General features: G+C 45.3%; 1 protein-coding gene across 10 annotated transcripts in view; it reads right to left on the bottom strand.

Moving 5' to 3' along the window:
- SIPA1L2 (signal induced proliferation associated 1 like 2) overlaps window positions 1-16,163 on the bottom strand; it is a 232,980-nt gene that overhangs the window by 41,700 nt on the left and 175,117 nt on the right. For 9 of the 10 annotated variants that reach the window (XM_043477113.1, XM_043477112.1, XM_043477117.1 and 6 more), the window contains 4 exons: window positions 5,732-5,989; window positions 3,729-3,812; window positions 1,967-2,067; window positions 1,533-1,636 (listed from right to left, as the gene is read on the bottom strand). In XM_043477113.1, the coding sequence (XP_043333048.1) occupies window positions 1,533-1,636; window positions 1,967-2,067; window positions 3,729-3,812; window positions 5,732-5,989 (547 nt within the window). The remainder of the gene's footprint in view (window positions 1-1,532; window positions 1,637-1,966; window positions 2,068-3,728; window positions 3,813-5,731; window positions 5,990-16,163) is intronic. The other variant, XM_043477115.1, reaches the window with a different exon arrangement.

Raw genomic sequence — 16,163 nt, 5'->3', positions numbered from 1 at the left:
GAATTTACTTTTCAAAAACATCCTGGTTTCACGCAAAAGTCACTGAGTCACAATTCCTCCCATCATTCATCTTAAGTTAAATGGGTATCTTTTCAAGTCTTTGCTCAATTATCTGTACATGAACACAGAAGTACTGCCACGCTGTCACTAATCGGAAGGTAGTTAACGAAGGATCTAGAAGCTGGGGAAGTACATGGGGAATTAAGAGGAGGAAAGCAGCCTCTCTTCAGAGTATGCTCCTGTGACACGGACAGGGCCGGTCCTGGGTGTGGGGCAGAAGACCCGGGTGTGAATCACAGTGGGGGGGTCTTGGCCAGTCACTCAGCTCCTCTCTGTGCTTATTATACTGAGCACAGGGATCATTGTGCAGACCCAACCAGCTCACATGTGCAGACGCACTGTGTAAGCATGAGCCACATACACCCCCCCCCCCCAGAGCTCCAGTCAGGGAGACCCGGGGATGATGAGATGGGGTGCTCTTGGGGGTGCACTGAGGTCCCTGGAAGATGAAACCAAGAGAGCAGACTAAATGTCCCATCTGATGATGTCCTGGTACAGACATGACCCCTCCTCTCAGCCTGGATGGTCAGCCAAGGGCTGTGGAGTTATGAGACCCAGCCACCTGTGACTTTCAAGTGGTTTGGCCCTTCCTTCTTTCCATCTTCCCTTTCTTCCTTCCGTCCCTCTCTTCTTCCTTCCTTCCCTCCACCCCATCAGATCCTTAAGCAAATCCCAATGCCCTTTGTTATCACAAGTGGATCTTCTCAAGTTCACCCCCGCCCCCACTCTCCCTGTCCTGGTGCCATCAATTGGCTCCATGAGGCCAGCTCGAGACAAGGTTAGGGTACAGCTGAGAGATGGTGGCCACATGTTTGCAGGTAACAGCTGCCAAGGCTGGCCAATGACATGTGGAGGAGGAGAAGAAAATGAACAACTCGGGTCAGGACCTGATAAGATGTCTGCAAATTTTGAAAAATGAGCTACTTTATAAGGTTGGCTTCATCTGGCAACAACTAAAATTCCTGTTTGCACATTTAACTGGTAGTTTCATTTCACTGAGCTACAGTCACCTACATGGCTCCTTTTCATTTCTGCAAAAAGTAAAGAGAACCACATGGGCGCGGTGGGACCACGGGATGCCTGTCGGCTGGCTCTCCAGTGTCCCTGCGTGCTGTCTGCAGCTGCTCCCTGAGTGGCCAGCACCAGGCAGAGCATCACCCACCGCACACCCTGCTGCACAGGTTCCGCTCCTGGATTTTGCCCACACGTGGATAACAGTCAACAGATTAAAACTACCAAGGATCAAAGGCTGAGGTTACAATCCTGGCTTTGCCAATAATTTACTGGATGACTTTTCTCGGTATTTCTTTATAGAAGGAGAGAGAGAAAAAGAAAACCTTTTTTTTTTCTTTTTAACTTCACCCAAGAGCCTTATGAGATAAGAGATGCCACTGAGAATCCCTGGCAACAAAGCTAATAAATCACGAGTGCTGAGACGAACAGAAGCGCTAGTTCATGATGACAGGACTCACGTGAGAAAGTTTATTGGGAGAATCCTTGCAACCTCCGTCTTTCTGCAGGCCTCTTTCTTTATAGGAGCTCAGGACTTTGGAAGGCGGCCCATGCCATTTGGTTTCTGTCACACACAGAGAGAGAAGCCTTAAAGATCTAATTTCTAGCGTTAACAAAGGAGCAGAGAAACTCAGGGGCCAAACACATGGTTCAGTGACCATGATCAGGACTGTGGTTGTAGGACCTTCTGGTCCTACCCAGAGAGAGGCCCTCAGAGCAGACAAACTGCCCCACGATGCCCACGGTCTGTTTCTCAGGCTCACCAGCTATGGGCACAGCCCAGATGACCTTGGGGTGCCCAGCAGCCACCGTGCACATGGAGGGATGGCGCTGACCAGACGTGAAAGGGTGAATGAGCCAGTGAAGGGGGAGGAAGGGGCAGGGTCCGTATTACCGGGGTGTCTGCTTGCTTCCACGGTGTCCTCCCGCTCCCTGGCCCCGTCACACTCCAAAGGGCCGGAGGCCTGGTGCTCCAGCAGCAGGGGAGATTGGCACCTGGAGAGAGCACAGAGCTGAGTCTCGCCCGCACGCTGCCCCGCCAGTGTCCCCCTCGGGCGCTGCTCCCCAGAGGGGCACTCCCAGGGGTCCCTAGTCAGAGGTGCTCTGCGGCCGCAGCCCTGAGGAGAGAGCAGCTTAAAGCATCTGCACCTGGGGGCTCCCCTGTCACCCCTGGGTCCTAAGAGGCACCTGGATGACACCATTTGCAGATAAAGGAGGAGGCCAACACCAGGGGCTGAAAGGACTGCTGGGATCCCTGATGGACTGAGCACAAGCTCGCTGCTTTTGCCGTCACTGTTTCTCTTGGGCCCAGAATACATGTACTGATGCTTCTTTATATCAAATTTTTTAAGGAAAAAGAAAATCAGATCCATTTGCCGCTAGACTACATCTAGCCGGACTTCTGTTTTATGAAAATCCCAATAGGACAATTTACTCTTCCAAAGGAAACTGCAGAAAACTTATTTATGTTACAAATGGACCCTTTCTTCCAGAATCCCAGTTCTAAATCCTGATTGCAGAAAAAGCCAAGACGTGGTTTTTCCAATGACATAAAGCCTCTCCCATCTACTTTAAAAATGCAACTCAAAGGAGAAAGATTTCTTTAGGTATAACTTTTTTGTTATTGTTGTTCAGTCTCTAAGTTATATCTAATTCTTTGTGACCCCTTTGACTGCAGCACACCAGGCTCCCCTGTCCTTCACTATCTCCCAGAGTTTGCTCAAATTCACGTCCATTGAATCTGTGATGCTATCTAACCATCTCAAAAATTAAAGAAAAAAAAAGTACAACTTTTAAGAACCCCATCCAGCATCTAAGGTAGAGAATGCATGTAACTCGGAGTATAAATCTCTACTTCTCAGCTCAAACCAGGAGAGAGGGTGCCAGAAGAGGGTTTCCCTGGGGACATGTGAGAGGAGGAACAGAAGCGTCTCTTATCTGGTGCAAGCCCCCCGGCTACCTGGATCGTCCATCACCTCATCAGTGCACCCAGCTCCTTCAAGCGGCAGAGGTGACACTGGCTTGCAACAATGCACAGAAACACTGCTGCTGGGGGCAACGTCTGCATTTCCCTGCAAAAATACAGCCACATCCCTGGCGGGGCCCTCCTCTTTCCAACAGTGTACGGCTGTTTCCTCGAGTTACGGTGTCCGCCCATCCTGGGTCCTGTCGACAGGTGCCCTCAGGCCCCTGGGCGCTGTGTGCACACACGACAGGCACGGCCCTGCACCCAGCTTCCACTTGCTCTCCCAGGAGGCAGAGGAAATGTGTCACATGCTAAACCTGCCTCCTCAGACTCTGGGCTGTGTTTTGGAGAGAAAAGCACTTTCAAGAAAGGCTGTGAATTTATTCCTCGTCAGCAATGTAAGTGAAGGGAAACTCCCAAGGGCCATCACCCACAGAGTCTCCAAATCCTTAATTTTCATGTGTTCAAAAAGACTCTCCCTTATTAAAAAAAAGAAAACAGACAAGCTCAGAATATAGACAAATGAGCCCACTTTCACAGAAATGATGAGCCACCCAGTCTGGAAGCACTGGTCCTAACAAAGTCCTATCTGAGTCTCCCTGTCCCCCACTGGCCTCGTGCACAGTAAGCCCTTCCATGTGCCCTGGAGACATGTCCCCCCAGGAGCCCACAGAAGGGAAAGGAGCGGTACCCGTCGTATCCAGCTTGTGGTCTCCAGGGTCCGCTGCTGCCGGGTCCGGGGTCGCTGGACGATGACTGATTGCTGGGCGAACTTCTGAAAGGTTGACTACAATCAGTAACAGGCACCGAGGTGGGCTGCCAACACCTGCACCTGGCTTGTTTTGACTCACAAATGAATTCATTTCTCAATGACGAAGAAAAGGGGAAACACACATTGCGATCATGGACAAATAAACTGAGAATTGGTGACACCATGAGATTTCAGGGGTTTTATGGTAGGAAATTTATTATAGGAAGGAGATGTGGCAGAAACAAGGCTTTAGCATCTAAAGATTGAAAGCACAGCTAACGATCCCAGTAAACATGGGGAACAGCAATAGAATACACAGAATTATGAAAACATCACTACTACTTGGTCTATGAGACAATGCAAGGGACATTGTGGTTCTATATTTAAAACTGAGGCAGAGAGAAAACTCTAAGTTTGGCAAAACCATTTATTTCTGCACATGTATTCAATGTAATCCTATTTATTTTAGACATACAAAAATGAGTGACACTTGTAAGAACTCATTTGATGAAGACGTGCTTGCCAACTTTCCATTTTGCTATTAGAAGCCTTCCTTGAGTGTGCACATGCATGCTAAGTTGCTTCAGTCCTGTCCCACTCTTGCCAACCCTATGGACTGGCTCCTCTATCCAAGGGATTCTCCAGGCAAGAATACTGGAGTGGGTTGCTATGCCCTCCTCCAGCAGATCTTCCCAATCCAGAGATTGAACCCAAGTCTCTTTACGTCTCCTGCACTGGCAGGTGGGTTCTTGAACACTAGCGCCATCTGGGAAGCCCAAAAGAATTCCTTATAATTTACTAAATTATATGTTAATAAGGGAGGTTCTATAGACCCCTTCCCTTCCAGATGTCACCCCTTTACACCCAGGCTACGTACTGTATGCATTTCTCTGAATATTATAAAGTCAGCAGACCTTTGAGAGCCCAGAGCCCAGATGATTTACTGTCAAGTTAGAGTTACACCATTTCTGCACTCATTCGTGGAAAAACAGACTGGAGAAGTCAGAGGAAGACCATATGTTTTAATCCTAGTAATTATTATTAACACCTACAGAGACTTACATCTATGGGCCTGGAGTGTTCTAAGCAGTTAACCTCTGTGGACTGATTCAGTCATCATAATGCCCTGTGGAGGTCTCCATTATTGCTAAGTTCACTTTTCAGAGGAGGAAACTGGAGAATGGGAGAGGCCGAGTAACAGGACGAGGTGATGACACCTTCAGCGGGCGGCCTGGCTCAGTGTCTGCTTACGACATATGCTCTACTAGATGAAAGCCTAACAGGGAATTCTGAGGAACCTCTTGGTGTGTCCACAGCCCAGAAGTTATGTGCAAGTTAAAACAAAGGGAGTAAAAACCAGTAACAACAACAAACCTACTATGTTGTTCGCTTAAAACTGCCCCTCTGTGACATGTCTCGAAATCCTCACCAGCTTCTAAGGCTATTGGACTTCATGCTTAAACAGGTGCGCCCTCTCAGGGAAAAACTGAATTTTAAACTTAACTCCCTCCGCTTAACATGAGAGAGAAAAGCAAAGAGATGCCAACAATCTTAGGACCTCTGAAAATACTGTCACTATTAGGATGACGGGATTTCATCAATGCTTTCTGTGGCTTTGTTTTCTTTATACTCACAACTGTTCACACTTATCCAGAGGCTCCTGTAGAATGGCTTCCCACCGTGCTTTGGAGAGTGAGTTGACAGGAGGATTATCGTGGAGAGGTACAGTGGTGGCCCTGGGGGGTGGTGTCCGTGGGGGAGATCTGTATGCCATCAGCACCATCGCTGGCTGGGACCACAAGTGCCCCAGCATTCGGGGCCTGCCTGGCGGCCCTGCTGCCCACGTGGTCTGAACAAGCTAATTCAGAAATGACTAAGCCACACACAAGTCCCCCAACCACGTGAAGTTATAAGTCAGGGCTCCACCAGGGCCACCAGCTTACCTGGTACCATCGGGCAGCTTCCGGTCGAAGGAGGTGCTGCGGGGGATGGCGGCCTGGCTCTGCGGGAGCAGGGGCTGGCACTGCAGCCGGTCGGGCGTGCCGGGCACCGGGGAGACCCTGGGCAGGGGCTGCAGGGCGGGCGTGGGCACGCGGTGCCACGTGGTGTTCCTCCGGAAAGGAGTCTTGTACTCGCAGGGGGCACCCTCGCTGTCGAGCTTGTACTCCACCATGGGGATCCGGCAGAGCTCTGAACACCCTCTGTGAGCCAAGAAGAGATGGTCAGGGGGTGCTCAGCACGGAGCTATCAGCCCAACTCACTCACGGCCTCAACGTACTTCTCGGGGCTCACGGGTGATGGTGCAAGGCCATCCACCCTCAGTAGCAGACCTGGCTGACGGTTACCTTGTCTGCATGTCACCGAGCACAGACCAGGAGGATCTGGTCTCAAGCCTGTGGCTCTGGTTAACCTTGGCTGTCAGGGGTTTCATGCACAGGCTCCGTCTCTCCAAGTAGTTTGCAAACTCCCTGGGCAGATTGGGATTGACCTTTAACCAATCTGCATACACGGATTATTTGCATTGAAACTGGGTGATAAATAAACATTAATAGATTAAAAACACCTCATATATAATCTGAGCAGATACATAAAAGTACAGTCATATAATCAGGAATTTGAGTCACATGTCACTTGTTTCCCCTGAATCTGAAAAAAGTGAAAAACAAATTCAACAAAAGCTGTCACAAGTCAAGGAAAAGCCTGAGTGCCCATCCTGTTGAAGTCACATTAGTTATTACTTAGTTATCACTTAGTCACTACTTAGTCAGTCACTTAGTTGCCATGGTCACTCCCTTGAACTCGTGTCATGGCTCCCCACAAGGTCATCTCCCACGGGCTCAACTGACTGGTCAGGGATGTAAGACCCTTTAGCCTGAAAAATGTGATCCAAGTCAGACATCCCTCCAGATACCATTGTGCACACATGGCTGATACTACTGACTTGACTAAAGTGACCTGCAAAGCCAACTTGTGTTTGGCAAGGACACAGGAAGACTGGGTGAGTCTCAAATTTGAGTGTCAGGGTAAATTGTCCCAATTTAGCATGTGGATGAAGCCTTGCCTCTCCCTAGACATTCTGCAGTCAACAGAAAAACTTTCTCATATGCACCCTCTAAGAAATCTATCAGGGCAATAAGGTGTCACTCTTTAAAAAGGAGAATTGCATCCTCAAGACAGTGGAGTAGCACTTTTCAGAATCATTACAAAGGAACAAAGAGAACAAAAACCAAAAACAAACTTGATCATCAACAAAGCTTGGAGACACCAAAACACAGTACATAAAGATAGAAGGCAAGTGGTGAATGCCAAGAGTGGAGCAGAGAAAGGCAAACCCAAGATGTACAAAGAGAAAGACAAGGAGAAGCACGCCCACCCCCTTGCACACCTGAGCAGGGGCAGGAACAGGAAGCAATAGGTGCCATAGAGGGTGGAAGAGAAAGGGAAAGAGTGAACAGAAAGGGAAGGAGTGAACAGTGAGCCCCCAGCCAGCACTGGGCCCCTCAGGCAATAGCGGGCAGCAGCAATGGCCAAGGGAACACAACCTGAAAGGAGGAACTCAAGGCCAGGAGGCACCCAGAAAAGCAGAGATTAAAACAAAAGGTGAAGTAAAAGCTTTGCTAGAAACGAGATCCCCGAGTCACTCCTCATTCCTTCAAACCCAGCTACAGGATCATCCTGCAAAGCACAGGGATCTTTCTCCACAATAAAGGCAAGCAGGTGCAAGCCACCGCATCGCCCTGCCATGGGGCTCCCCACCCTCAGAGAAAGAGAAGGAACCTGTGAAAGTGTTAGTCGCTCAGTCGTGTCCAATCTTTGCAACCCCTGGACAGCAGCCCGCCAGGCTCCTCTGTCCATGGAATTCTCCAGGCAAGAATAATGGAGTCGGTTGCCACTCCCTTCTCCAGGGGATCTTCTCAACCCAGGGACCAAGCCCAGGTCTCCTGAATTGCAGGCAGATTCTTTATCATTGAGCCACCAAGGAAGCCCGAAATTTAAAAAGAGGATAACTGAAATTCAAAATAAAAAATCCAGTAGGACAGATGGAAGGTAAACAGAGGAACTTTTCCTTAAAAGCCAGAAAATCCAAGTTTAATCTACAAAGTCTAAATTCACCTAACAGAGAAAGAGGAGAGGAAAAGGTGGGGAGGAAATGATCAACAAATAATACACAAAAATTTCCAGAACTAAAGGAAAAAAAAGATGTGTCAAGACATATTATGGTAGAATTCAGACTCCTGGGTTAAAGCAGAAATCCTAAGTGTCTGGAGGGGAGAAGGCAGGGGAGGGTGCAGGCCCCACACAAAGGTGGGACACAGAAAAGTTCATTCTTCGCAACAGCAAAATGGGGTAAAAGTTCTAATCTGTCAAATCAACAGTACTTGGAGTTTGGGATGGAGAGAGAGAGAGAAATCAAAACAATGTTCTGCTTTTTAGATCAGGAAGCCAAATGAATGGTGGTGCTAGCTACCCTTTGAGAATAGAAGGGACGAACTAAAGGAAGCATCATAAAAAGGTATGATGTCTCTTGCAGAGAATGAGTAGGGATTATCTCTTTATCAGTAAACTTGACTTATCTTTTAACTCTCCGTCCCCCAAAGCAAAATTCATCTCTTTTACCTCAGTTCAGTTCAGTCGCTCAGTCGTGTCTGACTCTGCGACCCCATGAACCGCAGCACACCAGGCCTCCCTGTCCCTCACCAACTCCCGGAGTTTACTCAAACTCATGTCCATCAAGTCGGTGATGCCATCCAGCCATCTCATCCTCTGTCGTCCCCTTCTCCTCCTGCCCCCAATCCCTCCCAGCATCAGGGTCTTTTCTAATGAGTCAGATCTTTGCATCAGGTGGCCAAAGTATTGGAGTTTCAGCTTCAGCATCAGTCCTTCTAATGAACACCCAGGACTGATCTCCCCTAGGATGGACTGGTTGGATCTCCTTGCAGTCCAAGGGACTCTCAAGAGTCTTCTCCAACACCACAGTTCAAAAGCATCAATTCTTCGGTGCTCAACTTTCTTCACAGTCCAACTCACATCCATACATGACCACTGGAAAAACCATAGCCTTGACCAGATGGACTTTTGCTGGCAAAGTAATGTCTCTGCTTTTTAATATGCTATCTAGGTTGGTCATAATTTACCTTCCAAGGAGTAGGCGTCTTTTAACTTCATGGCTGCAATCATCATCTGCAGTGATTTTGGAGCCCCCAAAAGTAAAGTTTGACACTGTTTCCACGGTTTCCCCATCTATTTGCCATGAAGTGATGGGAGCAGATGCCATGATCTTAGTTTTCTGAATGTTGAGCTTTAAGTCAACTTTTTCACTCTCCTCTTTCACTTTCATCAAGAGGCTTTTTAGTTCCTCTTCACTTTCTGCCATAAGGGTGTTGTCATCTGCATATCTGAGGTTCTTTTACCTAGGCAAGTTTAAATTACTCTGGATTTAATGAATGTGCTAAATAACTGGACAAATTTAATAAGCTAAGATTTACATTGGGTTGCATTTTTTAAAATAAAGTGCTAAGATGCTACAATTTTTTGCTCACGGATTCACACTGTTTCCAAGTGTCTTTCTATTTAATTAGATACAACATCCCTTGGGACTACTGATTCATGCATATGGCCAATGACCTAACCAGAAATCATAAAGGTGGGATATTAGCATACATGAAAACATCGAGAAAACTGAATCCTGTCTTCCACCCTAACCAAGTCACTGGACGTTCAGATGAACCTCAGGCTTTGGGGTCTCAAAGGCTAAAGCTGCCTGAATCATCCAAGTCCAGGAGCCTCTAACAGTGAAGAGTCCTGGAGTTGTGTTTTGAATGAAAGGCATGTGAACCCTGAATCTTAAGGGACAAAGGGCATCCTGCATTTCCAGCGGTGGCTTTGTGTTTCCAGTTTACGGGGTTTGGTTTAAAAAGAAAGAATGAAAAAAGAAAAGACAGACAGCTGGGTAGTACAGCGTCTTTAATTCATGCTCACAGACTGTAGTCTTTAGTAAGAGGCTGTAATTTAGCTTCAATCTTGGATGAAAAAAATGCTATATAAATGCATAATCATGACTAATATTTTTGAGACCACTGACAAAAACTTGTGCCACACATTAGGCTGAAGAGAGAATGGGGGTTGAATATTTCATTTCCATCCTCTTGCACAAGGTCATATGTAAATGATCTTTTAATACTAAACACGGGCATTCTTTTGCCCTCATGAAAATAAGCTTAAAGAATGACTTGATTTTAAAATCAAAATTAATTCTGCTATGACACTTTTATGGTAACTACTCTCACAAACTAGATATTTACTTTGTTTACTTCTTATGACCAAGACATCAAATAATATGACCAAGTATAACATATCATCAAACCTAGTCAAACTCAGTTCTGTTCCATATGTATGAGGAAATCCTTGAAGGATACATATGGAAATTGAGCCAATTTTTAAGGAAATGGGAAGAGGTGTAAAATAAAATTACAAATGAGCCTTCAGAGGTGCTCAGGCTGCAGGAGGTACCAGAAACTGTACCCGCCCTTGAGCACACTGCTCTGTCCAGCTGGTGTGGCCTGAGCACAGGGTGCTAGGCGAGATCCCCACTCATCGGAGCATCCTGCACTGGTGAAGGCACTTGGTACACATTTCTGGCCAGAGAACAAAGGACAATTCAAACCCAAACTGACCAAATACAGAAAAGATCCAAGGAGTCATTTCTGAACAGAGTCGCACAGTCATGTCTGACTCTTTGTGATCCCATGGACTGTTGCAGCCAGACTCCTCTGTCCATGGAATTCTCCAGGCAAGAGTACTGGAGTGAGTTGCCATTTCCTTCTCCAGGGGATCTTCCTGACCCAGGGATCAAACCCGGGTCTCCTGCACTGCAGGCAGATTCTTTACCAACTGAGCTACTAGGAAAGCCCATTTCTGAACAAGTGAGCTGCTAATCTTGTGTGCAGCTGAGCTGTTGTTGAAGATTTCCATCTTTTGCTTTCCTATATTAGTGGAGGAATCACAGACCTCACTGATAAACGTGCTCCATCTCCTCTCCATCTCCTTTCAACACACCGAACTGAGTCAGTGGATTTGAGCCGCATTTCTAGTTTCTGGCACCGTTTTCATGGTGTGCCTGCCAAAAGAAGGCACTCAAAGGCATAGATAAGGCTGGGGTATCACTAGCACGTGAGCACTTACACGACTACCTCTTTGCTCCATAACAAACGTCATCTACTTATGCTTCTAATTACCATGCTAGGTAGGGATCAAAACAAACTCAGCTTCAGGGATCAAAACAAATTTAATTTCTAACATTGACTGTCTAGAGAATAACTTTTCTGAGTCTCATAATCTCTCCCAGTCAGCTGTCCTAGAAGGGAAAACATTCTGTAGACCAAGAGCATTGAAAGTAATGTGCTGGTTAAAAAATGTGATGCTGTAAAACTATCAGAATAACGAGTGCTCCCTTAGCTGGAGCCCTCAGGGGATCTGAGGTTTGATTGCTTTATTCTGACAAACAGCCCCTCTTGTTCCTCTACACTTGGCATCGTGGACTCTGTGCGACAGCTTACTCCTCTACCAGGGACACTGAGGAACTTCCTTACATCCACACTCTTCATGTTCTCCCTGCTTCCAGAAGCTGCCTACACCAGGGGTTCCCACCTGTAAGTTTCTGGTCTGTAGCTGCTCCCACTCCCCAGCTTCTAGGCTCAGGCAGCGCGGAGGCTGTGTGCCCTCTGGCTCACAGCTGACAGGCAGTCACGATCACGGTCCAGCACCATAGCATGGACCCAGGACTTCAGAGACAACCGGGACGGCCGCCACGATGGCATCATCATCCCTTCCAAGTGATACCTCCGGTTTTCTGGAAGAGAACCCTCCCTTTACCACTAAGAAATGGGTGCTTGAAACCAGAATCACTGCTGGCCAGGCTGTGAACTCAGCTCTAAAGGAGCTTCAGCTTGGACCGCCTGACCATCAGGACTCTCACTGTCGGAGCCCAGCCAAGCTGCACAGTTTTCTTTATTCATTATCAGTAGAAATGCTCTACAGCAGTCAAACTGTTTTCCCTCGAAGAGAGAAGTCAGTGCCCTGGGCTCAAAAGCCAGATCTGCCAACATGCAGCTCAGAAAGGGGAGAAACTCTTTGGACCCATGTTTTACCTCTTGCCAGTGGAACAGTAACAGGGGAGGATGTGTCAAGATTAAATTATGGAAGTATGCAAGCTTCCCAAAGCGAAAGCGTCAAGGAAAGAAATTAGCTTCAAACTGACAATATGACTTTTTGCTTCCATAAAGAAAGACAATATAAAACAGCAAAAGGCTCATATACTTTGCTGAAAGTTCTTTCTAGATAATATATATTTACAGAACTATAGAACGGGGAAGTTTAACTTTATGTAGTAATCAGAAGCACAGAAAATTTTAGAGCTGTAAAATTCCCTGTGTACATTCATCTATAGAACAATGAATCATTATTTTGATACTTTGTTCTTTACTCATATCAAAGTTGGATGTATGACTTTCAAAAATGAAGAAGTAGGAGAAATCCTAGGGATAATAAATAGGGATAAACACTCTTGAGGCGCAACAACAACAACAAACTCCCAAAGAACTGAGAAAGAGAACTGAGAAAGGTTAAAGGAATGAGATGCATTCTTACCAGGAAAAAAAAAAACAAGAGTTGAACAAATTAACAAGGTGTGGACTGGGTAAACCATGGACCCACAGCACAGCTAAATCACGTAATTACAACTTGCATTTAGTCTGAAATTGCCTGTTGGTTTCACTTTGTTGGGAGCATCTCAGTGAACCTTGACCTCAACCCACAAATCTCATGAAGTCTTCCAACATAATGCAATGCAGTCCTTTACTTCTAATCCACACTTCCCTTGTACGGCACTTTGCAGGTTTCCACCTACATTACACCATTTCAATTTCACAGAAATGTCTGCGGTAGCACAAAGGACATCTACAATTTGCAGAAGGCTCAGAGGCTTGGAAAGGTGAGACAGCTTTCACCCTGGAACACGGAAGCTGACTCCTAGCTCAGCAATCTTTCCAACGCACTCAGCCATCTCCTTCAGAAACTATCAAAGGACATTTAATGAGCCCACGTCATGTCAGTTTCCACTAGGAGCTAAAGGATTCTCTTTGGCAACAAAGGCAGATAGATCCCCTCAAACAAAATATGTGCTTCTTTTTATATTATGCACTTTGTCAAAGAGACCTTAGAGCCTTAGGGATTGAAGTAATCACCGATATTTTCATCATTTTAATGTCTGTTATGCTAATAGCCTGCTAATAGCTAAAAGACTCTTTCCAAATTATCCAACAAGGTGACAGGGATAATTGGTGCTCATTCACTCGAATCACAAACTCCTTCTGTTGCATAAAAAAATCAAACGCTTCCAATAGGGAGATAACCACACAGTGTAACTGACTGTAAAGGTAAGGGCAGCGTCACATCTGAAATAGGTAGGCACTCGATGAAATACTAATTCACTTTTCTACCAACTTCTTTAATTTATAGACAGAAATAGAGAGACCCTGAGACTACAGTAAAAGAGATATCTAAACCAGAAACCCACTTGACCAAGCCCTTTGAATAAGGTCTTTGAATTGACAAGGTGTGTGTCTATGACACAGAAAGTGAGGCTGCTCGTACTGAGTAAGTCATCAGCTTTTTGTTTCCTTCTCAGCAGACATGGGGTGGAGTGTGTCCTCACCCACTGCACCCCAGACCAAACACAGCACTCAGCATCAAACAGGGCCAGTGGGGATTTGCTGCATGATGCAGGGAGCTCAAATCTGGTGCTCTGTGACAAACTAGAAGGATGGGATGAGGTGGGAGGTGGGAGGGAGGATGAAAAGGGAGGTGACTTCTGAACCTCATTCATGCTAATGTAAGGCAGAAACCAACACAATATTATAAAGTAATTACCTTCCAATTAAAAATAAATACATTTTTAAAAATATTAAAAAAAACAACAAAAACAGGGCCAAAAAGTTCTTCATGAAGCCAACCACTTCCTTTTGTTTCTTTTCTCTTTTTGAGAAAGCTTGCTGAGGAAAAGCATTCTATTACAAAGTTCAACAGAAGACTTAATAGCTATATAATACCTGGTTTCTGATAAATAAATTTCCATGAGAGACTGTATTCACTGGCTGTCCATCACCATGGCCCAGCGTCACTGGCCAAGGATCAGGACAAAATACAAATGGGAAGTTATTTTATTTATTTTTGGCCACACTGTGGCATTCATGATCTTAGTCTCTCAACCAGGGCTCAAACCCATGGTCCCAGCACTGGGAGTGTGGGGTCTTAACCAATGGGCCACCAGGGCGGTCCCGGAAGTACTATACTTCAGAAGGCCACAAATGAAAAGGAGATGAAGAATGCAAAGATCGTGTCCGTTCTTTCCATGTTTAATAGCCCTGGACAAGCTAGGTCCCAGTGAAGGGATGAGTGAATAGTAAATGACCTCCCTTACATTCATTCTGTAATCCAGTGTTCTCACTTCTAGGAGGGAGAAGGTCATCTAAACGTTGTATTAGAGGACTGGGCGGAGGACACAATATAGTGACTGTGAGAAGCTCAAGTTTCATACTTTTTTTTTTTAACAGTTCACATTAAAATTCACTACTTTAGAGTTCATGAGACAATACCAGGTAGAAGTGGTTTTACTTATCCAAACAAATATATGGAACCTTAATCTAAAACCTCACTCTAATCCAGATTTCAACTCATCACCTATCTATTTATCTATCATCTCTTTCTGTCTCCCTATCTACCTATAATCTATGTTTCTATCATATTATTCATCTATCTATACCCATCTATCAATTGCTAACCTGACAAAATTGAGTTTCCTTTTGCATTTCTATTTCTATGCCCCACTCCGTGTACTTCTGGGAGTTGAATGGTCAAGGTCCTGGAGGCTATGGCTTCAATGTTACAGAATGATCAGAGAACAAGAATTTAGCTTCATGACAACATGAGATAATTTCCACTGTTTTGCATTATATAAAAAAATACGTCTTGGCCAGTATATCAACGAAGTATGAAAAATCACACAAAACAGATGCACCACAGCATGGAATTTCATTTCCATTTTTATTGGACATATTTACTAAATCACTCACATTGTATCACAACTCATGCATAATTCTGATGAGCTGTTATTTCCTTTATATCAGCCTTTTAAGTTGATGCACTTTCCTTAAAATGACACTCATAGAATGTCAGTCACCTTTGAAGGCTAGGGACTGAGGCCATGCCCTGCCTTGCAAAACCAAGAAATGCTTAATTAAGCGTCTTGGAAACTCTTCTTCATCTCTGCCACAGAGACTGCCTGCTTGGGCAAAGCCCTCACTCCCTCGCAAACCTCATTTCCATTTGAAGAGCAGTAGTCCCTAACTGCTCCTGGCCACTCATTCCCAATCTCTATGAGGCCTCTCCCAGATCCAGTCGCAGCAGGAGATCAGCTAATAAGCATTCCTAGAGGAACCTTCCTGCTCCATGCTCCTGGAACTCCACAAGGAGAATAAAATTGGGCTCTGCCTTCCTTTCAAGCCTGGGGACAGCTGAGTTATCATCACCCCGAGGCTTGAGAAAAGGACTTCAAAACGTGGGATGCCTTTTGATTCCACATAAATACTTTCCTAACTAAAGACTTCATTTAATCCAGCAGCTTCTGAGTCATAAGCAAATACCTTCTGACCTGCAGACAACTAGGAGCCAGTCTATTAAATGACAGGCCTCTCCCACTCCTGACAGAAGCAGATGGGCTCTGGGGAGAATTTCTTCTCCCTGATATTGTGCAGGACAAAAAAAAAAAAAAAGCTGACAAATGGCAAAAATTAACTGAAGCATTTTTCACTCTATTATTCATGATGTTTATAAAGGCTGAAATATCTTGCAGTTCATGAACTTGGCCACTTTAGTAGTCCTTATGGCTCTTACACTGAAGACAACTTAAAAGGAAAAATTACACACACGTCCATTTAAATTAATATTTTCTTTTGGCCACCTCGCTGACAAGTAAGAGCCAATTTGTGAAAGATGGGGTCTTTTCCCACGCCACAAATCAAAAGAGTACTTTTACCTAAAGGGCCATCTTTATATATTTTGCTGTAGGAATAAAGGTACTAAGTGATACTTCATTTAAAAGGTTTGTACTTTATCAACAAGGATCTACTGTACAGCATAAGGAACTCTACTCTGTAGAGGTCTGCAATGACCTAAACGGGAAAAGAATCTGGATATATGTATATGGATAACTGAGTCACTTAGCTGTACACCTGAAACTTAGCAAAACATTGTATTTAATACATCAACTATAATTCAATATAAAATAAAAATTAAGTTTTAAAAAGGTTTGCACTTTAA

This window comes from Cervus canadensis, chromosome 8 (assembly GCF_019320065.1).
Source record: "Cervus canadensis isolate Bull #8, Minnesota chromosome 8, ASM1932006v1, whole genome shotgun sequence".
Taxonomy (NCBI): domain Eukaryota; kingdom Metazoa; phylum Chordata; class Mammalia; order Artiodactyla; family Cervidae; genus Cervus; species Cervus canadensis.
Note: the sequence above shows the minus strand (reverse complement) of the source record. Positions and strands in the feature narration are given on the sequence as shown.